At 35.5% G+C, this 25,632-nt stretch overlaps 1 protein-coding gene across 1 annotated transcript in view; it reads right to left on the reverse strand.

Annotated features, from left to right (window-relative positions):
* KIF18A (kinesin family member 18A) overlaps nt 1–25,632 on the reverse strand; it is an 84,479-nt gene that overhangs the window by 49,020 nt on the left and 9,827 nt on the right. Inside the window, exons 5-11 of the mRNA XM_006883775.1 lie at nt 21,185–21,382; nt 17,273–17,449; nt 16,187–16,261; nt 15,861–15,973; nt 11,137–11,299; nt 8,137–8,301; nt 5,927–6,048 (exon numbers count right to left, since the gene is read on the reverse strand). Coding sequence (XP_006883837.1) covers nt 5,927–6,048; nt 8,137–8,301; nt 11,137–11,299; nt 15,861–15,973; nt 16,187–16,261; nt 17,273–17,449; nt 21,185–21,382 — 1,013 coding nt within the window. The remainder of the gene's footprint in view (nt 1–5,926; nt 6,049–8,136; nt 8,302–11,136; nt 11,300–15,860; nt 15,974–16,186; nt 16,262–17,272; nt 17,450–21,184; nt 21,383–25,632) is intronic.

A 25,632-nucleotide genomic window follows, 5' to 3' on the forward strand; every position in this document is an offset into this window, starting at 1 on the left:
GGAGAGAATGGTGCGGCAATGAAGGAGTGAAAGCCCAGAATCCCTGTGAATGTTCATTGAAACTAATAAAATTTAATAAAAAAAAAAATACATGGGAGGAGAATGTACACCCTTCTTCAGTGTAGCAATTGAAGCCTTCAAGACTGTGGTACACCTTCTTGCCATGAGGCTACCAGATCTCCCTTATTTCTATAAAAATATACATTTAAATCAAATATCTGAACATATTATTAAAATATTAAGAATTTGATTGGAAAGATACAGATATAAACTACAAACTCTTGTTGCAAGGAGGGATCAGTTTCTGGAGAGGGGCATCATGGAGAGGCTGGAGGGACAGCACAAGTGAGGAAGGCCATCGATGAGATGGAATGATTCAGTGACTAGGGTAATGGGTATAGGTGTTTTGGAGACAATGAGATTGACAAAGGATAGAGCAGATTTCAGGGCTGCTGTACATAGGGTCACTGTGAGTCACAAGTGACTCAACGGCACATAACAACAACAATAATCTTAGCTTGACATACTCGTGTCTATCTGACACAATGAAACTGAAATTTCTTCTTTTATAAAATTGTGAGCAACTTGACCCTACTTATATGAAAAACTGTTTTCAAGACTAATACACATATATACTTTTGGCCAAGAGTAATTTACTTTAAAAAACTAAAGACAGTTATTAATTTCCATGGGATTGAAATGAAAAATATACTATGTAAAAAAATGGACTAATCTTTTGCTATATAACACTATAAAACAACAACAACAGCAACCACAAAATCAACAGAAGGCTAAATTACAACTTTGCTTTAGGTTAATTTTCATGACCTAAATCAATGGTTCGCAGAAAGAGACTCAGAATGAGCTTAAGGAAAGTTCTTGATAAAGACAGTATAAATAAAGAATTCTAACACAAAAGTTTTCTTATTTCAATAAATTAGTACTAAGTTAATTTTTTCTAGGTATTAGACTTTCATACAAGATTTCATCGGAGAAATGAACAGCGAAATAGCTGAAAACTTGTACACTCAACCGAAAGTCCTTCATTTCTATAAAAAGAAGATAACAAAACCCCATGAATGATTTTTACTCTTGTATACTAAGGCTTGTTCTGGCTAAGTCATAACATCTAGAGGAAGAGAAATATTTGAAGTGCTTATGGATAAACCAACAGGGGAAAAGTATTAATTTTAACATATAAGGCAATGCACAGTTTTCATATCAAGTTGACTAGGGAGTTCTGGTGTCCACAAGAGATGAGATATAAGCCTCTCTAGGAGTTTGGAATCCAACAGAGGCTTACATAGGATAAAAACAAACTATCTCCACCTGTGTGGTTTACTGCCCACAGATAGGTCAGCTATGAGTCAACTGTGATTGAATGGCAACACGTTTTGTGTTTGAGTTGATTTAAATATTTAGAAAAATAGGGAGAGGAAAAAAAGGGAAAGCTTCAGGTTGTCATATAATAGTAATAAGTACTATGATGCTGTAATGTATGCTAGATTATTTTAAATACCATCAGGTGCACCTATAGTGGCCAAGTTTCAGTGGAGCTTCCAGACTAAGATGCAGGCCTGGCCATCAACTTTTGAAATAGCAGGACTTTGAGAACACTATGAATAGCAACAGAACACTGTGTGATACAGTGCCAGCAGATAAGACCCTCAAGCTAGAAGGCAATCAAAATAAGACTCATGAAGAGCTTCACCTTCATTTGTTGATGTGGCATTACTCAAATTGAGGAGAATCAGTTGACAAAGTTGTTATGGCTTGGAAAATAGAGGGTCAGTGAAAAGCAGTAAGGCCCTCAAAGAGATGGACAGACCTAGTAGATGTATCATTGGCCTTAAATACAGCAAAGATTGTGATAATGGCACAGGATTGGGCAGGATTTTTTTCTGGTGCATACACTATTGCTCTGAGTCAGAGTGGACTGATGCCACCTAAGCACTTGGCTACAAAAGCAAAAGGTTGGTGTTTCAAATCCATTAGGACTTCTATGAGAAAAAAGGAACAAATTATCTGTATATGAACATTACAACCTTGGGAATCCTTTAGGGCCTTTTATAGGCCTGAGTTGTCTTGGGTCAGAAAGAAGCCTTCGTGGATTCATGGTTAAAGCAATTTGCAGTTAACCAAAAATTATCAGCTAGTATGTTTTCTGTCTGCAGAGACCAATTGGTCTGCACTCTGCTTTCATGGATCTCTATGAGTTACTGTTGACTTCAAGACTGTGGATTTAGTTTTTGAGTATGAGTCAAATTTGACTCAATGTATTAAAAACAAGAATAATAACTAAATATCTGTGATACTTTATAATGGGTAGAGGGTCTCCATTTAAGGCAAGCAAATAAGAAAGAGAGGAGAGTATCATTAATCAGAAAGTCAGTAAGGATAATCAGTCACTCATTGGGCCTATAATAATCAGAAGTTGCAAAAAAGAATTAACACAATAGGTCTGTGTCTACTATCCTTACAAATGTCCAACTGCTATTAGCTAGTGCTGAGAAACTTGGAATTAGTACACATACAGTGGTTAATATCAAACATTGCTTCCCTTTTGAGCATGGAAATTTTGGTATGTGCTAGAAATTATATATCATATCAACGCCAATAAAAATTGGGGAGACTGCTACCTAAAAAGTTTTCTTGATAGGTAAGTCATATGTGATGCCATACATGTTGCTGAGTGAACTGAGTACCTCTAATACAAACACCACTAAGGAGCTCTTTTGATGTACTGTGTAAGTTTCTGTTAGTAATTCAACCCGAAAGCTGCCTATGGGAGAAAGATGGGCATTCTGCTCCTGTAAAGATTCTGGAATCTAATGGAGGTTGCAATGAGCTAGAATCAACTTGACAGCAGAGGATTTGGTTTGGTTTTGATATGTGACTCCACTAGAAGATACTCAGAAGCTTGTGTGGATTATTCTCCAGATTTTTCCACGTGCACTTTTTCCTTTTTATCTTTTTGACGTTATCATATTATATAATGTGCTATATCATCATGTATCATCAAAATGAAATCTATCATACCTGTGATTTGACTGTTGTTGTTATGTGCCGTCAAGGTGCCCGAGACTCATAGTGACCCTATGTACAATAGCTCTGAACCCTGCCCTATCCTAAGCCAGTCTCACTGACTCTGACACACCTACCTCCATTGCCCCAGTTACCCTTTCAATACATCTCATCTAGGGTCTTCCTCTCCTGGGCTGTCCCTACCTTCTTCCAAGCATGATGTCCTTCTCCAAGGACTGGTCCCTCCTGGTCACATGGCCAAATTATGTGAGAAGGAGCTTCAAAAATCTTAGCTTCCAAGGAGAAACTTGGTTTCACTCTCTCCAAGATAGACATATCTGTTTTCCTGGTGGTTCATGGCAAGTTTAAAACTCTTCTCCAGCACCACAAATCAAAGGCATCAAGTCTTCTTCTGTCAAATGAGTGAATCATTAAACCTGGGGACGCTCTATCAGGTAACTATATCATGTAATATATTTATGCCATTTGATTATTTTAGAACTATTTTAAGTATTAAGGCTTTGCTAAATGAAACAATTTATGCAAGGTTACACTGAAGTACAAACTAGGATTCAAATCCAAGACCAGCTTTAAAATTCAAACTATTTGCCATTAGTATTTCTCTGATGCTGATTCCCCAATTTTCTAAATAAGAGTTACAACTCGTCCCCTTTCCTTGACTTTGGAGATAAAATTTTATCTTATGTGTGTAACTGTATTAATTTCTTATAGTAAATATATTGTTCGTTGCCTTTATATTGACTGTGACTCAGTGACTCTATGAACAGCTATGTTAGAAAGTGTTTATCATCCATGATCAGATCTGAACTATGCTGTTCCATCCTCATAATCTTTGAAATAGTTGTGCTCACAGATAGTCACTGTTTTATTTCCCTTATTGTCTCTCTTTCTTTCTCTGACTCTCCACCTTTACCAGCATGGGGTGTATGTATGTATGTATGTATGTATGTATGTATGTGTGTGTATATATATATATACACATAAAATTATATTCTAATTATTACATTCTAATAATTAGAAGAAACTAATGTTTAAAGACATTTTTGTTATAATCTTTTTTAAAAAAAATTATTTTATACTGATTTATTTTCAAAGTTGGAACACATTGTATTTCACACCAGATCTTTCCCATTTCCTTCACCCTCCCTCCCCTTGGATCTTCATACTTATTCTATAATGGTTTTAGACAGTATTTGTCTTTATGGGATTGAGTTAGTTCACTCAGCATAATGTTCTCCAGTCCCTCCCAAGTTAGGCAGCAATTTACAAAAATTATTGCTACTGCGTGGTACAGTGTTCTAGTGTATAAATGTACCATAATTTCTCAATCCATTTGATTGTGCTTGGACATGTAGGCTGTTACCATGTTCTTGTGATGGTGATAATGCTGATATGAACACTGGTGTACAAGTTTTCGTTTGAGCCTCAATTCTCACTTTCTCGGGATATATTCCAAGCAGTGGAATAGCTGGGTCATTTGGAATTTCTACTTTCAGCTTTTTGAGGAAGTGCCAAACTGTGTTCAGAGTGGTTGTACCATTTTGCAATACCATCAACAATGTATAAGAGTTCCTATCTTGCCACATCCTCTCCAACATTTATTACCACTTCTCCTGGTAAAGATTTGCTCTTGAAAGTGTCTGATTGCCACAATGGGCTCTTGTGTGTAGGGAAGTGTGAAGATGGTGCAGGATAGAACAGAGTTCAGCTACATTGTTCATAGGATCACTGTGAGTCATACTCGACTCGACAACACCTAACAGCAATGTATGTTTCTAAAACATTGTAAGCGGAATGACAGTTTACAGAGCAAATTAGCAAAATGTATATATATTTTGTTTGATGACATTAAGTTCTTTCCTATCTTTTAACTTGATTTCTTAGTTTACTCTTCCTCCTTTTTCATCTTTTCCTTGTCAGATTTCTTTTTTTTTAAAAAAAATGCTGTCCTGTTAGTCTTGTGTGATTAACTATATACTAAGGAAGACTTTACTCTGATATTATTTACTCTGTCAGCCTGTCTACTATTTGGCCTTACGTGTTCCATTAGACTCTATCAGACTAGTCTGGTGAGCCTGAACTTTTCCACAATTTTGAATTTCCCCTCCACCTTTTCTACCTGGGTTTTCCATTGTTATCTTGAAGAGATAATAGTATTAGTGGAGCACCATCTAGTTCTTCAGGTGTAACAGTAGTGAAGTCTATGGTTTGCATGGACTAGTAAGTCCTTTAGAGATCCATTGTTATATGCTGTAAGGTCATTTTCAAGCTTTAAGATCCCATTCATTTGCTACTCACCCAACTGAGACAGAGTACATCATCACGGTGGTCTATGTTACGTCAAATGACTGACAAGCTCAGTGACTCAGTCTCTCAAGATGTTTCATTATGTCTAAGATGTTTTCTAGGAGTGTTGGTGGCTTAGTGAAAAGAAGCTGTGCTGCAATCCCTGTGGCACATGGTTCGAGGCCACCAGCTGCTCCATGGGAGAAGTATGGGCAGTCTCTTCCTGTGTAATTAACTGCCTCTGCAAACCCTCTGGAGAGTTAGCTATGGGTCAGTTCTGACTTAACAGTACAAAAAAAAATAATAACAAGAAGATGTTTTCAGACCTTAGTCTTTGCATTCTCTACATTATCCTCGGGTATTTAATAAAATCTATAAAGCACTGTAATAGATTATTACTTGGAAGGAAAGAAGCATGCATGCTACTCTCAATTCTTTTAAATTTTTCTGAAGTTGGCAGACATTTAAAAAACAATGTATGCAATTCAAGGAAATATTCAACTTTCTAACAATGGGCAAAAAAAAATTCTATGCTTCAAAATATCTTAGGTCTATAGCGCTAAAACTTGTTTAATAGCTAAATCCATGGACTTACATTTCAGTCTGCCTATTCTGTTGTTCTTGAAGAGCAGCTAGATCCATTGTATGCTTAATTTGTGCTTGCAAATCTTTGTTTTGGAGGTGTAAATGGTGACACCGAAGATCTTTAGTGAGGTCCTGAGGAAAACAAAATAAAATACATAGTTATTTAAAAAATACTAACAGTGGAATTTTACCAATATTATAATGAAATATTAAGAAAAATTTGTTATTGTTCACAGTATTATTCTTTTCTTGTAGAGTAATAAAATCCAAATTTAATTTCTAGCTTAGATATTTGCATGTTCCCTGGGGTTTCTGTCAGTCTAGCTAAAGGTTAGTTGATAATATTAGTGTTTTCATGAGACTAAGTATTTCTGGGTTCATTGACTATTGCTTTACTATTCTGTATTCAATTTATCCTCGTTGTGATCATTCCCAGAGTTAGGTTATTTGTTTGAACTCAGTATTTTAGAATAGGGAATGATTGTTATAAATTTTGATCTAAGTATTGCGTTGGCTTCATCCCAAGCTTTGTCGTGTTGTCCTATTATTTTCTCTTGTCTAAAAAGAATTTTTAAATATTGTGTTTGATTTTTGAGATATTGTATCAATAGTATTAATTTTCACTGATGTGTATAACTTCCAATGTTCCTTGTTTCCAGGGAACCTTAAATTACTTTAAAAAAACCCAAAAAAATCCTGGAAAAAGATATGAATGTATCTCTCCACTAATTTTCCATTGAAGTAAGAGGTTCTATAGCTTTGTTGAGATTTTTTTTTTCAAAGAGTAGAAAATCTCCACTAAAAAAGTAAAGGGAAAAATGTCGCTCAGTTGTGCTCCTGTGGTATAAACCTAGCTTTAACTATTTTTTTATTAGTTTGGAATATCATCATTCACCAATCATGTATTGTATGTCAAGTGACGTTAAGCCTTTACATGTAGTACTTCATTTAACTTTTTAATACGAAATATATTGTGTTGCTGCTGTACAAATGAGAAATTATATCCAAAGTTGTCTTATCAATACTACATATTTAAATGTAGTAAGTGTTAGACTTGCTATTTAAAACAAATACCAAACAACTAAAATTACCAAATAATCACTTACCAAAGTCTATATTATTTTCTTCTTTTCTTTGGTTACATTATTAATTTTAATGAAAATTTAGAGACTTTGGATTTCCGTTCATTCATTGTTGCACTTTGCTCCCTGCCCACTCCTCTCCCCCTAGTACATTCTTCTGTTTGAAAAGTAAAAGAAAAATTCTTTCATTGTTATACAATCCCTCCCCCCAGATCCACTCCACTATGCAGCCTTTGTTCTGGACTCCTGTCATGACAATAATACCTAATCACATATCCCTTTTAAACAGTTTTCTCCCTCATCTGTTTCAATGCAGTATACATTACTGAACCCATCTTTCTCAGTCTCCCCTCAGCCCCGATGTCAGTCCTATTTTACAAGAGGCACCATGCAGTATTTGTCCTTTGGCGACTGAGATATTTCACTCAGCATAATGTCCTCCAGGGTCACCCATTTTGAATAATATTGCATGAGTTCCTTGTTTTTCAATGCTGCATAGTATTCCATTGTGTGACTATACCACAGCTTCTCTATGTATTCGTCTGTTGATGGGCATTTAGCTCTTTGCTATTGTGAACAAAGACACTATAAACATGGGTGTGTAAGTCTACATTATTTTCACTTCTTTGTAGAAAATATTTAAAGAGTTTTATAAATGACGTTACTATAGAATATTATCCTAGTCTCTTATCACATAGTAAAATATTTTCAAGAACATATTTTGAAGATACCTAGTATGAATGAAGTGTAGGTTATGTCCCTGAAAAATCCTCAATAAATATCCACATTGGAGTCTTACCATCTCTACTATTTTTAGCTTTTTTATTAAGAAATAGTATATGCTGTTTGTTGTTCCTTTAACGTCAAATTGTCATCATTGTCTACTCTGCTAGCCTCTCTCTACATAAAATAATGCAATCACTTAAAAACACTAAAATGTAAAAATATTTTTACTTTTCTGACATATAGAAAGCTTAACAAGTATGTAATTTGTGAAGCAGAGGTGTGGTAAATTACAACACTTGAATATTCATTCAAAGATCACAGAGAGTGCAATCATAATCTTCTAACAAATATTTACTCAACAACATTAAAGAGTTCCGTTTTCACAAAATAATCTGAACATACAAATCTGTACCTTTGCAATATGACCGTTTAGGCCTAAAAGGCTTATATCATTTTCAACACGATGGAGCCAGTTAGTATTCTCATCAAATTGCTTCAATTCCTCTTCCTTTTTCTTTTCCAAGTAGTGACGATGAGTTTGCAACATTGCGAGTCTATGATCTCTTTTGCAGATGGCCTGAAAAACAATGTATTTAAGAAAGAGGGGAGTAAAAAATTAATAAGTAGGTTAAGTTGGGTGAGGCATCATACAAATAAGAGTTTTAGGAGATAGTACAATTAGTTATGTTAGTCAATTAATACTGTAAGAGACGTATGAAAGATTTAAAGAAAGGCAATATAAGTTGTAAACGTTCACAAATTTTTTTAAAAAAACACAAAGCAATGATTTGATGTGTATTGTTGTTATCATGTGCCATTGAGTTGCTTGCGACTCATTGTGACCCTATGTACAATAGCTCTGAAGCCTGCCATGTCCTGAGCCAGTCTCACTGACTTCAACATACCTACCCTCACTGCCCTAGTCACTGTATCAATCCTTCTCATCCAGAGTCTTTCCCTTCCCTCCTGTGCTGTCCCTCCACCCTTCCAGGCATGATGTACTTCTCTGAATATCCTTCCCTCCTGGCCATAAGCACAGAGTGTATCAGAAAGAGCTTCAAAATCCTATCCTCCAAGGAGAAACTTTGTTTCACTCTCTCCAAGACAGACTTAATTGTTTTCTTGGTGATCCATGGTATGTATGTTCAAGAATCTTCTCCAGCACTACAACTCTTCTTCTTTCATTCTTAGTTATTATAGAGCTCTCTGATGCATAGCAAGTAATTGTGATATTAGTAAAGAAATTTAATTTCCTTGTCAGGTAACCATTATTACCCTATTAAGTTAGGTTATAGTTCTATTTTAAAAAAAAATTCTCTCTTGAAATCTTGACAATTCTTTTCCTTGCAAAAGTAATTGTAGACTCTGGAGCCAGATAACTGGGGTCTATATTTGATTAGGAGCTCTGGTGGAAATTAAGCTGCCCACCCAACCACCACATCTCTCTAGAAGCTTAAATCTACCAGTGGCTTCTCAAGAGAAAAACTGAAAATTACTTGTTCAATTACAACCTTGCAAACCCACTAGAGGGTCAGCTAGGAGTTGGTGTCAACTAGACATAATAATGAGTCCAAATTTTAGGGCATTCTAGTGGTATATTCCACAGGAAATTGTGCTGATAAAGCAAAGGCCAAATATTTTTGGTGGTTTTAATCTATTAGTAGCTGTGGAAGAAAGATACACACTCTCTACTGTGATTTTCAGTCTCTGAAAACCTACTTGACAGTCAGCTATGAATCTATTTAGGCTTGACAGTACTGACTTTTAAATTTGAGTATTTGTTCAGGCATATGCAAGTTCAAACAGTCAATGAAACACAGAAAGACATTCCTCTGATACTCTGCTTCTAGCTAAGACCCATCTAACATTGGCTGTAATGTCTTTAGAGCTATGGCTTCTTCTAAGTCCATCCTGCACATCTGGTAGTTTTCTGTCAATGTATTGTTCCAGTCATTTGTGGATAGTCTTCAGCAGAATCTTGTTTACGTATGATATCAATGATATTGTCTGACAATTTCCACTCTTTTAGTTTACCTTTCTTGGAATGGGAACAAATATGGATCTCTTACAGTCAATTGGCCACGTGATTGTCCTTCAGATCTCTTGGCACAACCTGGTGAGCATGTTCAGGGCAGCATTTATTTGTTGAAATACATAAATTAGTAGTCCCTCAATTCCTGGGGCACTGTTTTTTGCCAATTCCTTCAGAACAACTTGAACTTCCTCCTTCATCACCACTGCCTCTTGATCATATGTTGTTTCATGAAATTTTTCTGTTTCAGTCAAATCTTTTTGGTACTGTGACTCTGTATACTCCCTCCCTCTTCTTTTGATGCTTCCTGGGTTATTCAGCATTCTTCCCACAGCATTCTTAAGTATTACAGCTTGAGGGTTCCTTCGGCTTACAATATGCCAGGTGAATGTGTCCCTTCTAAGTTTCTGACTACAGGTCTTCGCACATTTCATTATAATATATATAATAAGGACAAAGTTGGAGGATTCTGATCCACCCGATGCTCCATGGGAGAACACTAAGGCAATCTGCTGCCATGAAGATTGAAGTTTGGAAACCCTAGGAACAATTATACTTTTATCTACAGGGTCACCCTCAGTTGGAATTGACTTGATGGCAAAACGTAGTATTTGATACATTTTGGACATTAAAACGATAAAGTTCATATACACATATACACACTCTACTGGGAAGCTGAGAAAACTAGTATTTCAGTATATGTAATTAAAACTTAAACCAACGAAACCAGACTCTAACTTATAAATGAACACCAAAACTGATGTTATTACTTATGCAGAATTTTCAACTTTTTTAATCTCTAGGAACTATCTAGCTGGGGATAGTTTCATATCCCCAGGAACAGAGCCTGCTTGTAATTCATGATTCTTAAATTCTTATTTTACTTACAGCCAATTAATCTCAGTGCTGTCTAGTAGGTTCAAATGCATAATGACCATCCTTCGGGTTTCGAAGCTATAAACAAATTTTCCTTGGGAGGAGTCTGTCATTTTTCTGAGAGTAGCTGCTGGTAGATTTGAACTACGGGAGTTAGGCAACTTTTAGGTTTGTGATGTCGTATACACGACATCACTAGAGATTCCCTTAAGTCTTGTTAAAAGGCATCAAATTGACTACCACTTATAGTGAACCAGTGAAACAACAATAATTTGAAACCTTGCCCTCCCTATCCTCATGATCTCTAACTTTATGGTGGGAAAGGTAGTGGGTCAAAAAAGAGAAGAACCTTAACCAGATGGATTGGCCAAACAGTGACTCCAAGACTTGAGTATTAGCATGGCACAGATGATGCAGAAAATAAAACCCGTATCAAGATGATAGAATTAAATGAACTCTTATTTTTATATTTTCTAAAATTTAATTACACAAATTGTTAAACACCTTTTGTAGTTTGTCTTCAGAGCACATCATTTCTATTTGTTTATGGCATTGTTGTTCATGGAATGTCTTAAGTTCATTTACTTTTATTAACATTTCTGACTTTAGATATTCTTGCCTGATTTCTTCTCTATTCTGGAACAAGCACTGCAGAATGTCTTGGAATCTACCAAAAATCAAACATATTGGAGTTTTGTTAATTTTATTATAAAGTACATAAAGTTTACTTAAAGAAATGCATTATGAAAAAAAAAAAAAGAAATGCATTATGGGGGGGAGGGTTGGGAGGGGAGAAAAATACAACAATGAATGAATGGAAATCCAAAGTCTCTGTAAATTTTCATTGACATTAATAATAAAAAAATTTAAAAAAATAAAAAAGAAATACATTGTAAATCATACAAAGTTAAAAGAAACACATGAACAATACATATACTACTCATCAGCCTGAATGAAGTAAATCAGAGTGACTGTTTGCTAGTAAATAATAAAAAATATTTAGAAAAGGTTATTAAACCTAATTTAGTAACTTAAAATTCCCTTTGTCTCTCCCCTAAAGGAAGGTTATGTGATATAAATATGCAAGTAACATAAGGCCTGTAAGATTAGAAGTATATTATATTTTATCTATGCTTATGTTTATAAGTACTATAAATGCTTAACAAAAATAAATCTTCTTTTAAATATGTTTGTGGGAAATGGACAATAATCTTTACTTGTTATCCCCATTCACAAGGCTCCGACACCTATACAACATTGTGTTGTGTTTGGTGCTGGCGCACTGTGAAGAAATAAGCAGTAGGAGGCTTAATCACATGGTGCTTCCATGGCCCCCTAGAGAAGGTGAGAGAGATAGTTTTCAGCTTCAGAATTTGTTTTAGTGAAAACACACCATAAGGTTAGGTACCCCCTACTGCCTGGCATAAGTCAACTAACATTGCCAGGGCCCAGAACATCCAAGTTTAGAACATGGTAAACCTAAAAAAGCTGCTTTGTTTCTTCTAAAGGACAAAACTGATCCAAAGTACTAAGGTGGGGAAGTTTGACCAGATTTCCTCCAAATTCCTAAAGACCTCAAGCCAATTAACTAACCAACTAACTAACTAACTAACTAACTAACTAACTAACTAACTAACTAACTAACTAACTTCTATAAAAGCACCCAGACCAGTAAACTTACATCTATCAGGATCAGGAGACATCAGGGCACTGTATTTTTTGTGACATTTTTTGTATTTTTTGACACTGTATTTTTATAAAATTATATTTATGATTTGAAAACATAAATAACTGAGTTATACTGACAAAATGAACAGTCACACACTGGCAAGAATCTCAAAGGAAAATTAACTGTGAAACTTTTAAAACAAAATTATAATAAAGTATATGCATTTAAAAATAAATGTTCTTTGGCTAGAATTTTAGATGTATTTGTAAGGATCTGTGGTAAAAACACAGCCAATTTACGTCAGTAGTTTTTAATGAAACTCTATCGGGAATGAATATAAGCCACAACACATTGACTTTACTGCAGTTTGTCAAACTAATAAATATTTCATAGGAAGTATGTACGGACATCGCACTTTCACTGTATTATATTACAACAACGCTAATGCCAGTAAATGAATTGATAAGGTATCTTTAGGATAATACCAAAAGGTAATTTCTTAACATTTCTCCAAGACTTTACTCAAGGACATAGAGAAGTATCAGTCAATTTTGAAACACTGTGTCCATGATTTATTTTGGTTAGTGGTGTATAAGAATGAGAAGAAAATTAAGAACGGAGATTTTCAGAGATTTTCTTTTTTAAAGACTCTGTGTGTGTGTGTGTGTGTGTGTGTGTGTGTGTGTGTGTGTATAAATGTTTTATTTTTCCACCTTTTCTTTCCCCCTCCCTTCTCACAATGCAACCCTTATTCCAGATTGTTGTGATACATATAATGCTTAATCTTATATTCCTTTTAGATAGTTCTACCCCTCTATGTGATCTGCTGTAATATTATCTATCTACTTTTTTCTCATTCTTTGCCCCAACTCCCCCATGTCTGACCCATTTTATAACAGTGTTATTCAGTGAAGAACAAGTGTCCTAAGAAAATATTAGTAACTATTTTTTATCATATAAAATATTCAAGTAAGTAGTTATAGATTACTGTCGAGTCAAGCATGACTCATAGCATCCCTATGAACTAAAGGCCTAAAGCCTTTCTATAACTACCGTCATATATCAAAGTTCATACAGTTTGCAGAGACATGTATTCAAGTAAGTAGAAAACAAAAACCAGCAGATCTTTAGTTGCCAAACAATGAGTATTATACTTCTCACACCTCTTAGTGCAGACTGAAGTTTTATATTTTACCTAAAACAGTATTTTGCTTTTATGATTTCTTTTAGAATACTATCTAAACAACTCTGCCAGGTAGCAAATACTGATATTCTTTCTTTTATACGTTTAAATACTATAAAACAGAAAATATTTTCTATATTGTTATCAAAAAGAAACATTGAAAATGATGGCAATAGGGGTGGGCAGGGAGAAAAGTGCAACAATGAATGAATGGGAATTCAAAGACTCTGTAAACGTTCATGAAAATCAACTTAAAATAAAAAAAAGGAAAACGATGGTAAAGAAGTCCTATGTAACAACATAGTCAACAGAATAAAAGTTGTTGTGTGTTAGTGAGTCAGAACGATCCATATCTGACCATCCAGCAGGCTTCCAGAGTCAGTAAACTGCACGGGAGGAGAAGGCTCATCTTTCTCCCATTCAGCAGCTAGTGGATTCAAACTCTGTGCCTTTGGGACTGTAGTGCGGCTTCTTACTACTAAGTCCCTAGAGCTCCGTTTTCTTTCAAGAATCATTGATTTTGAGGGAAAATGACAAAGGCAATAGAATTTACAATTTTGTCATTACTTTCTCTAGAAATAAATTAACATATTTTGCCAGAAATTAAAACTCAGTTACAGGGCAAGTTGAAAAATGTGAATATATTTTAATAAAGGCTTATTTCATAGTTAAGATCATCTCTTTCTTAAGTCATTTCATCAAAAAGAAATGTTCATCCACTTACAGTATACAACAACAGAAAAGTCCTATTATAAAGTTGCTGGGGGTTTTTTTCACCTTTTTTTCCCTTGTTGTTGCCCCTCCTTCTCCAGCGGAGCATCTGGTGGATTCGAACTGGGTGCCTTCGGGATTGCAGCGCAGCTTTCTGCCACTACGCCACCAGAGCTCTCCCTCCTATTATAAAGTTTTAATTGGGAAACTAGACCTGGTTAAGTACTGCTGACCTATAACATTCTACATAAACAGTGACTCCAAATTTGAATAGCTGGGGTCTTCTTTACCTTTTAGAGTTCTGGTGGCCCTGTGGGTAAGGTGCTCAGCCACTAACAAGATGGTCAGTGGGTAGAATCGCCCAGCCACTTTGTGGGAGAAAGATGAAGCAATTTGTTTCTGTAAAGATCTGCTGTCTTGAAACCCTATAGGATAATTCTAAGTCCTACAGGTGGCTGTAAGTTGAAATCAACTTGATGGAAGGGGGTTTGGTCTTTATCTTTTGCGAAGCTTGTTATTTAAATAAAAAAGAAAAAAAGAGAGAATAATATGGTTGGGTAAGAACTAAACCCATGTTGAATTAACAGTAACTAGTAACACAGCCATCTTAAAGCGTGCTTTTATGAGATTAAATCAATAAGAAATCATTCACATTTAGCTATTTTTTAGAATGTCTGCTGTTAGGTGCCATCAAGTTAATCATGATTCGTAGAAACGCTATGAATAACAGATCTGAACTCTGCCCTATCCTTTGCTATCCTTATCATCTCTGATATACTGCAGTGCAGTCTTAGTCACTCTATGCCAATCCATGTCATTAAGAGTCTCCCTGTCCTTAGTAACCCTTCACCTTTCCAAGCATGAAGTCTTTTTCTAAGGACTGGCTTCTCCTCACAATGTGTAGGTAATGAAAAAGTTCTGGTTTGTCTTTTTTTTTGTCCAATCAGATATATTTTATGTTAAGATTAATTTATTCTTTTGATGTAACAATACCACAATTGTTCTGGTTGAAGTTATGGTGGAAATCACTATTAATTAGAGTCTTCCTGTCTACCTTATGTACTTCAAGACTCCTATGTACTCTAGATTCTAAAACAACATAAAGACCATTGGTTTCAACTGTGGTTAGCTTTTCTTACTGATAACAGAAAACTGGCTTCAGGGATCCAGGCAAGCTTGCATGCTGTTAGTTTATGACACAGTACTTCCCACTGCATGTGCTTGCATCTTAAATAGATATACTCCTATCTGTTATGTTACCTTTAATTTATCAAAGTGAAATTTATGCAAAGCAAGATACCCTGCAGTGTTTTCTTTCTCTACCACACTCTGTGGATTTGTTGAGGATAAATAATTCTACAGCTCTAATCAAAGCTGAATAGATTATTTTATGAAAGGTATTCTTAATATGCTGATGATATACTCTGAAAATCTCTAAAGGGTCTTTCTGTACTGAGTAATTCTTAAAATTGTTGGTTTAAGAATTCTTTACTACCTTCTGAGAAAAACTAAAAAATTTTCATCTTTTGAACCATCAATTGGAAAATTTTGAAAACTGTCTTCTTTGTAGGAAAAGCAATTTATACAAAAAAGATTGATAAATATTCAATATCTGACGAAATTTGAAACAATAAATTCCTCATAATAAGATGTTGGCTTTTTTACCTTTTGATTTCTTTTTCTTGAGGATTTGGCATTATTAGGTTTACTTTGTTTTTGTCATCAGCAAGCACTTTCTGTTCTTCATAGGCTTTTAGTTTTTCTTTCAACATCAAAATCTAGTAGAGAGGTAACACCAGTTAAAGTACAAAACAAGTTTCCATTATACACGAACATCATTCTAAAAACACAGCTCACTTTTAGCAGTTACGGAAACAGAATAAATCCAATTATAATTATTATATAGAAAGACATTACATTTTAAGACAATTAGGACGTCCCATAAATTAAAGGAATTGAAGGAAATTAGCATAACCAGGAAGTAAACATACCTCTTTCTTCTGCTCATTACAGATCTTTACATATTGAGTTATATGACTGTTGAGACTAAGAACATTGCTCTTCAACTGTTCAAAGAATTTACAAAAGGAAAAAGAGATAATAATCACATAGTTACAAACACAAGCAAAATAGCATTCTATCTCATTAAGTCAGTTTCCATGAATTCAGAATTTGAGATAAACTATGTGATAAACATGATCAGTTCATGTTAAAATCTATTACAATACTGCTTTACTCCTCCACAGAAAAATGCTTTAAACTATCTAAGAAGATATAATTCACAAAATAAATTATTCATTTCTATTTCCTTTTACTTTTAAGAAATTCAGATTTAATTTTATGTGCCACTCATTTCTAAGTATAACTAGGTTTTATTTTTATAGAATTATATGACCTCTTGGAAGCTATAGAATACTAGACAGCATATTAAATATATGAGGTAACGGATTTCAATGTCCTGCCCACTTCTCATTTAACTTATTTAGAAAAAAATAAGATTTTTAATATATTGCCTTTTTAATTCATAATGTAACCCTAAATGCCTTCTATGGGTGGGTGTACATAAATCAATATAGGGTGATCTTTCTTAGTAACTAACACAAATGGTATGTGGACATATATCTAAAGATGAGCTAATGTGCTCATGTCCAGCCATTTAAAGGAGAAGGGAAGTGGTGGTATTGGGCTAACAACAACAGAGCATCACTCTTGACTGCCATATGTTCTAGGTATGGTGAGAAACCAGTGCCCTCAGGAAACGTCTATATTGCAAGTCCTGGTCAATTATTCCAGAGTGTCATCCAAACAACATGCACCATGACAGAAAAGTTTGAAAGAAAGGTACAAATTATCTTTTACTCTCTCTCTCTCTCTCTCTCTCACACACACACACACACACACACACACACACTCAAAATGCTTAATGTTTTAACTGAGTTAACACTGAATTTACTAGGTCAGTAAAGATATTTCTAATGCTGAGCTTTGTAACTCATTATAGACATACATCTTTAGTTAATAATTTCATGAGGATTAAGAAAATAATATACATCAATAACAAAGAGAAACACACTTACAGAAGATTTAATATCTTTTGCACGATTAGCATACTTCAGAGTGTTATATGTGTCGTCATAGAACATAGAGGAAGGACTAACAGCAGCTATCATTATAGTTTGACAGTTTCCTCCAAGAGAATCCTTTAACAAGCGAGTGAGCTTACTATTTCTGTAAGGAATATGCTGGTTCTTTCTCTGAAAGAACAAAAAAAGAATTTTTAAGTCATTTTCACATTTAAACGCAAACTTGCTACTACCTCACTGTAAAAATTTAAGCACTGCCCATCTTTGCCCAGACCTAATGATACAAGCAGTGATCCAATTGATGATAGAAGCTATTCAGTAAATATATAAAGCTAATACTATATTTAAATAAGTATGGAGCTCAATTAATAATAAAGAACTCTAGAGACATTGTGTGTTACGTACGGAAAACAAATGTTTACTGGTTCAAATCTATCCGCTACAGAAGAGGAATAGAAATGCAGTCTCCACCTTTAAAGATATATGGCTGCAGAAACATAATACAGGGTTACAGTGAGTCAGACTGACTGTCAGTAGTGGATTTAGTTTGATTAATTAATGATAATGTATTTATACTAATTCATTAACTCTATCTAACAAATATGAGTTCACAGAAAAAATATGGCCAATCTCCTCTTGTGCCAAAGCTTGCTGGAGGGTTAACAATGAGTTGGTTTCAATTCAATAACACATTACAACAATGTCAGATATGATCTCTGCTGGCACAGTGTACAGCACACTGAGCTGCTAACAAGAACCAACCAATCACTCTGAAGGAAAAAGAAGGCTCGACTCCCCTTGGTAAACATTCATAGCCTCGGAAATCCAATTGAGGTTGCTACGAGTTAAAACCAACTTGATGTAGGGTTAATGTGCGATATTTTAAAAACTGGAGGAGCTGGGTGTAGGATATATGTAATCTTTCTTCATTATCTTTTCTGCAAATATAAAACTTTTTAAAAAGAAAACATTTATTAACAAATATTCTCATTCATATTTCAAAAGGAATTAAGATGCAAACAATAAACACGTTATATGTGCCCTATACAAATATACTGGGACAGTGGTGGTGCAGGAGAGAATCACATTTGTTGCTTGGCCAATGGTGCATTACCATTCACCTCAGTAGAGGCTTGTGTAAGTCTATAGTGCTTAACAGATTTCAATGCAGTGATCAGATTAAGACAGACTGGGAAGAAAGGTCAATCAATTTACTAGTGAAAAATCAGTCAATTGGTCAATTTAGCGATCACAACAATCTATGTATGGGGTTGCCATGAGGTAGTAGCAGAGGCAATAGAAGCTAACACCGGCATGCAAATAAACTAAAACAAACAACAAAATAAACCCTATTTTATTGTTACAGATATCATCTGACTCACAGTGACTGGAGACAGCAGAACAGAATTGCCACACAAGGTTTTCACGGTTTAACCTTTATGGGAGCAGACTACCAAATCATTCTCAACAGGTGGGAGAGAGCTTTCATCTGCCAATTTATTTGAAATTACTGTGTAAATAAAGATAAGTGCTTAACACTAACAAGGTGTTAAAGCTGTTTTATTTTTAATTCCCTTGGACGGCCTTCTACTTCTTTAAATACAAAGGTTGTGCCAGTCTAACACTTATACTTAACACATGTTAAACATAAAGACTTGTTTAGCAAGTCTTTAACACTTGTTGAGTTTGGAATTTGATCTGTGCCCTTGATTCTAGAGAAATAACTGTAAAACTCTGAAACATTTCTGATTAATAGAGGCACTTTTGATACCTAAATATTTGAGACTCAAATTCATTTCCACCGAGACAGAACCAATTCATAGCAGGCCCTCCACTGGGTTTCTGAGGTTGTAAATCACTGAAGATTGTCCATGTTTCTGCTATGGGGCCACCGGTGGACTTAAACCAGCAGAAAGGGAATAACCTTGGGTTAGTAATAAAACTGTCTGGTTTATACCACATGATGATTTTTGTGTAGATGAGTGAGGAGCACAAGGTACAAAGACCACCTTGTAGTCTGAAGATCAGTTGGCGTAACAAAGGTAAAGCCTATTCAACAAGGCCCAAAGAATTTGAACACAAAAGTGGGAGAGGACTACATCCTACTTCCTGGGCTATGTTAGCTCTATGCTAGGAAGTCTCTTAGATAAATAAAGACTTGAGTGTCTTTGAGAATATACTTTTCTAAAAAAGTTATGTAAAAAGAATAAAAATGTTTGACAATTTTTAGATGTGTATACCTTTTTATGCTATACCAAATCTGTTGTGTTACATATCGTTCTTTGAGTTCATGAGTTGTTCCAAGTGAATTGTTAAAACTAGAGTAGTAGAGGTAAAGGAGCCCATAGAGAATTCACGAACTTACTGCTGGCATCCTAAAGGCGTAGAAGGAAAACTCCAACTCTGTGGTCAACAGATAAGCAACACTGTCATGTGGACTACTAAACTTGTGAAGGTATCTGCTTATTCTGTGGTATGAAGGACAGAGTCCCTTTAACTGCTAAAATCTGACCTTAGGTCACGCTAGGGTCAAGAAAGAATTACAGAATAGCAGATGGCATTTGGATAGAACTGATTGTAAAAACAGGTATTTGATTATTATTCTCATACCTGTATCAGCCAATAGCAAATATAAAGTTAGAACTTAATAACTGCTTAGTTTTCACTATAACTTACTTTCTTGTTGTCTACTATCTATGGTTGAATGTTTCACTACACTTATTTTCTGGTTGTCTGCTATCCAGTGGCATAGTCTGTAGCTTATTAATTGTTGCATTATGAAGTGAAAGGTTGCATGACTCCCATGGATCAAAGGCACTAGCCACTTTCTGGAAGCAAGATGGATAGTTTCTTCCTATTAAGATTTATGGCCTCAGGGACCCAAATGGAATAAACTTTATGGCAGTTACAGTATATAATGTTACATTTATATTTCTGGTAGTGAAATAAACTATCCTTTTAGATTAAAAATAGTAGTCAATTACACACCAAACTAGTGTCTTAACTTTAGAAAAAGTTTTTATCATGTTGTTTAGTTTTCACTTTGATTTAGAAAAAGATTCCCCAAACCCTAATGCCATTTTGTATTAAATTTGTGCTCTTAGAACTTGAGTAGAACTAAGAAGCTGCAATTTAAAAAAGGATGCTGTACAAACATGTTGTTACTGTTGTGTGCTGGCAAGTCAAAACAGATTCAAAGCTGCCCTTCTAGCAGGTTTTCAGAGGCAGTAAATCACACAGGATTTCACTGTCCTCCTCTCTCCTGTGGAAGAGCTTGGGGATCACAAACATGTGCCTTTATGTTGGCAGTGAAGCTTAACACTAGGCTACCAGGGCTTCCTTACAGACCATATATGCTGTCCAATATGGCATGTTTCCATAAACATTCTAGTATATCATATACCCAAAAAAGTTTTCAAATGTCTTCTAAACACATTTTAAATATTAGTCTATGACATGATTTTATCTAAGAAAATCAACAAATATTTTCCAATGTTTAGCCCAGTTTGACAATACATGCAACATGAATGTGAATCGAATTTAGTTTCTAAATATGCTTTTTTTGCTTGCTTTTGTGTCATCTATATATTACATGTGCTGTGGTAATCACTAAATAATAATTTTAAAAGCCAAGCAAAATAAGTGATATAAAGAGAATCATAGAAAAGTATTATCAATTAAATATTCATTATTTTTCATTCAATTATAAAAGAAAATTTAAATAAATTTGAAAACATAGCTTTATTTGATATACTGAGCTCTCTGAAGTACTTGATCTATGTGTAAACATTACTGATATGCCCTTAAAATCTGATTTGCAACTGACCTTTAAGATCAAAATCTATTAATATCTTTTAGGAATTATGTATGTTCCAAATAAAATATTTAAACAAAAAATATACTTACTTTTGCATCTGCTAAGGCATTGATGACATTCCCAAGAGCTAAGAGTGACTGATTAATATTTGTGCCTTCTCTAAATTGGACACCTTGAGCACTTGTAGCACTGGCACGTTCAGACCCTGCTAGGTCAACGAGTGACATCTTGGCAACACGAACACTTTGATTGATACTTGCTGTTTTGTCTTGTTGTCGCAAATATATCTTAGAAATGACAGCAAATAAGGAAAAAGAAGATAAGATTTAGCAAAATTAAAAAGATACACTTTAACTGTGTTGTTATGTGCCATCAAGTTGCCTGTGACCCATAGAGACCCTATGTACAGCAGCTCTGAAACCTGCCCTGTCCTGGGCCAGTCTCACTAATTCTGAAACACCAACTGCCAGTTGCCTCAGTTACTGTATCAATCCATCTCATCCGGGGTCTTCCTCTCCTGCACTGTCCCTCTACCCTTCATTCAGAGCATGATGTCCTTCTTCAAGGACTGGTCCCTCCTGGCTTGTGCACAAAGTATGTGAGACAGAGCTTCAAAATCCTAGCCTCCAAGGAGAAACTTGGTTTCACCATCTCCAAGACAGACCTATGTGTTTTCTTGGCATAATATGTTCAAGACTCTTCTCCAGCACCACAACTCAAAGACATCAATTATTCTTCTTTCATCCTTAGTCACTGTCCAACTTTCTGATGCATAGCAAGTAATTACGAAGACCATGGCCTGGATTAGGTGCACCTTAGTCTCTAGACTAACATTGTTTATTTTCAGTACTCTGGTGAGGTCCCTGACAGCAGATTTCCCAAATGCAATTAATGCTTTGATTTCCTGACTGCTGGTTTAAGAGTGCTGATTGTGGAGTCGAGCAAGCTGTAATTGTTAACAATCTCAGCCTCTTCTCCACCTACCATTGTGCTGCCAATTGACCCAGTGGTGTGAATATTTGTATTCTTGATGTTAAGCTTTAATCCGTATTTAAGACTACAGTTCTTGACCTGCAGAAAGTGCTTCCGGTCCTCCTCAGTTTCAGCAGGGTTGTGCCATCTGCATAATGTAGGTTGTTGTTGAGTCATTCTCCAATCCTGATGCCACAATTCTCCTCCTAAAGCTCTGCTTCCCAAATGATCTATTCTGCATATGGATTGAAAAGGTCTGGAGATAGGATGCATCCCTGACACACTCCTTTCCTGATTTTGAACCACGCAGTGTTTCCCTACTCTGTTCTGAGTACTGCTTCCTGATCCAAGTATAGGTTTCACATAAGCACAAAAAAAGTGTTCAGGGAATTCAATTTTCCTCAAGGTTAGTCACGATTTGTTGTGATTCACACAGTCAAATGTCTTTGCATAGTCAATGAAACACAGATAAGACATTCCTCTGGTACACTGCTTTCTGTCAAGATCCATCTGACTTTGGCAATAATGTCTCTAGTACTATGGACATCTTCTAAACCTAGCTTGTATTTTTCTGTTAATGTTCTAGTCATTTGTTGATAATTTTCAGCATGATTTTGCTAGTGTGTAGTATTAGTGATATTATTCAACAATTTCCACAATCTGTTGGACCACTTTTTTTTTTAATGAGAAGAAATATAAATCTCTTCCAGTCAATTGGCCAAGTAGTTGTCCTCCAGATTTCTTGTCACAACCTGGTGAGTGCATGCAGGGAAGCATCTGTTTGTTGAAATATGTCAATTGGTATTCCATCAATTTCTGGGGCTTTATGCTTTTGCTAAGTCCTTCAGAGCAGCCTGAACTTCCTCCTTCATCACCATTGCCTCTTGATCATATATTATTTCTTTAAATTCTTCTGTTTTACCCAATTCTTTTTGGTACAGGACTCTGGATATTCACTTCTATCTTTTTTAATGATTCCTGGATCATTCAATATTCAACCCATAGAATCCTTAAGTATTACAAATCAAGGATTGAATTTATTCTTTTGTTCCTTCAGCTTCAGGAATACTTAGTGAGTCTGGCTCTTTTGATTTTCCAACTCCAGCTCCTCGCACATTTCATTATAATACTTTGCCCTGTCGTCCCGGCACTCTAGCGCAATATTCAGTCTCTTCTGACATCCATTTTGGTCTTTTCCTCTTCTTCCTTCTTTGCAATGACTTTTGCATTTTTCATGGACGCCATTCTTAGTATCTTCCCCCAGCTCATCTGGTCTTCATTCATTAATGTTCAAGGCCTCAAATCTGTTCCTGAGTTGGATTTTAAACTCAGGGGGGATAGACTCAAGGTCAAATTTTGATTCCTGTGGATATGATTTAACCTTCTTTTGTTTTAATTTGAACTTGAAGATGAGCAGTTGATGGACCATTCAACAATCATCAGCTGGCTTAGTTTTCACTGCTGATACTGAACTTCAACAATTTCTTCCACAGATGTAATCGATGGGATTCCTATGCATCTCAAGTCAAATTCATGTGTATAGCCTGCATTTATGTTTCTTATAAAAGGTATTTGCTATGAATAAATCATTGATTGTACAGAATTCCATCATTCTACCCTCAGTCTCATTTCTGTCACCAACTCCTTACTTTCTGACTACTGATCCTTCTTCATGGTTCCCAACTTCTGTATTCCAGTCACCCATTATTATTAATGTATCCTGATTACACGTTCGATCTAATTCTGACTTCCAGCAGTTGGCAGAAGTCATCTATTTCCTCCTCTTTTGCTCTGGTTGTTGGTGCACAAATTTGAATGATCGTGGTATTAAGAGGTCTTCATTGTATGTGTATGGATATCATCCTGCCACTCACAATGTTGTAGTTCAAGATGGATCTAGAAACGGACTTACTATGAAAGTGACCCTGTTTTTTCTCACCTTTTCACCTCCAGCATAACAGACCATATGATCATCTGATTAAAACTGTCCCATGTCAATCCATCTTATCTAATACCTAGTATGTTAATAATTACAGGTTCCATTTCTTTCTTAACAATGTCTACTTTTCCTACATTCATGCTTCTCACATGCACGTTCCAATTATTAGTTTCTTCTCAGAACTGTTTCTCCTCTTCTGTGTTTCCAAATCTGAGACCTTAACCTCAGTTGCCATATTTATTAGTCTACTTTAAGTGTGCTCTACTGTACACAGGGTTTCTGAAGGCCTGTTACATTTCGGAAGTGGATGGCCAATCCTTCTTCCTTGTCTGTCTTAATTTGGATGCTTACTTTTAGAATATCTGACAAGCATTTTACCAAGCAGATGAAAGACACTTCCCTCACAGAAATAACTAATATATTCATTGCCTCCCCCTCCCCACTCAAGCACGTGTGTCTTGTCTCTTTCCTTTCCCTCTTCCATTGGCATTCCTTGCACTTCCACCTACCAGATCCAGACCTCCCTTCCCCAGCTTAGTCCACAAGTCACTTCTGCAATGTCTTGCTACTAGCCTCTCACATTGTTGCCTGTCTTGCACTTAGGAGCATGTAAGTCCAAATCCCATGTACCAGCTTCAGGGGAAGATTTTTGCCAGAAGCAGTACTGAGGAAAGGTCCCTGCCACAGAGCTTCTGCCAAGTTTTGTGACTTAGTGTCTCTGTTTACACTGCTGTCACAATATGCTAATTTCCAAGGAAATGACAAATATTTCCATTTGAAAAATAAACACAAGGTACCCAACTCCTACCCATGAGTATCAAAAGTAGCTAGCAAAACTGAGGATAATGTGAGAGGAAAATAATCCTGGACCTGACAGAAGGTCAAAACCACAGTTGCATTGTGATCCTCCTTTAATCAAACTTAAAATTGTCAGAAAGGGTATCCTGGCCCAAGTCTTCTGGAAATAATGTTAAGAAAACACTTGGCAGTAGGTTACGTATGACGTATTTATAGCAATCCTATGGAAGAGGAACAGTTGTAAGCAGACACTAGTAATTGGAACACGGAATGTGAGAACCATGAATGTAGGAAAATTAGAAATTGTTAAGAAAGAAATGGAATGCCTAAATATTGACATACTAGGCATTGGAGAGATGAGATGGACTAGCATGGGGCATTTTGAGTCAGATGATCATATGATATATTATTCTGGAGATGAAAAGGTGAGGAAAAATGGAGTTGCTTTCATAGTCAAAAAAGAAATTTAAAGGTCCATCTTGAAGTACAATATTGTGAGTATGGATTATATCCATACGCTTACAAGGAAGTCCAGTGAACAGTACTATCATCCAGATATATGCACCAACAAACAGAACCAAAGAAGAAGAAATAGAAAAAAATAAAACAATAAATAAAAAAATTAAAAAAAAAAGAAGAAGAAGAAATAGATGATTTCTACCAACTCTTACAGGCAGAGATAGATTGAACATGCAATCAAGATGCATTGATAATAATGGGTGACTGGAACGCAAAAGTTGGGAACAGGGAAGAAGAATCAGTAGTTGGAAAACATGGACTTGGTGAAGAAATGAAGCTGGAGATAGAATGATTGAATTTTGCACAATG

Source organism: Elephantulus edwardii, unplaced genomic scaffold (assembly GCF_000299155.1).
Source record: "Elephantulus edwardii isolate Elephantulus edwardi_28Jun2011 unplaced genomic scaffold, EleEdw1.0 scaffold00029, whole genome shotgun sequence".
Taxonomy (NCBI): domain Eukaryota; kingdom Metazoa; phylum Chordata; class Mammalia; order Macroscelidea; family Macroscelididae; genus Elephantulus; species Elephantulus edwardii.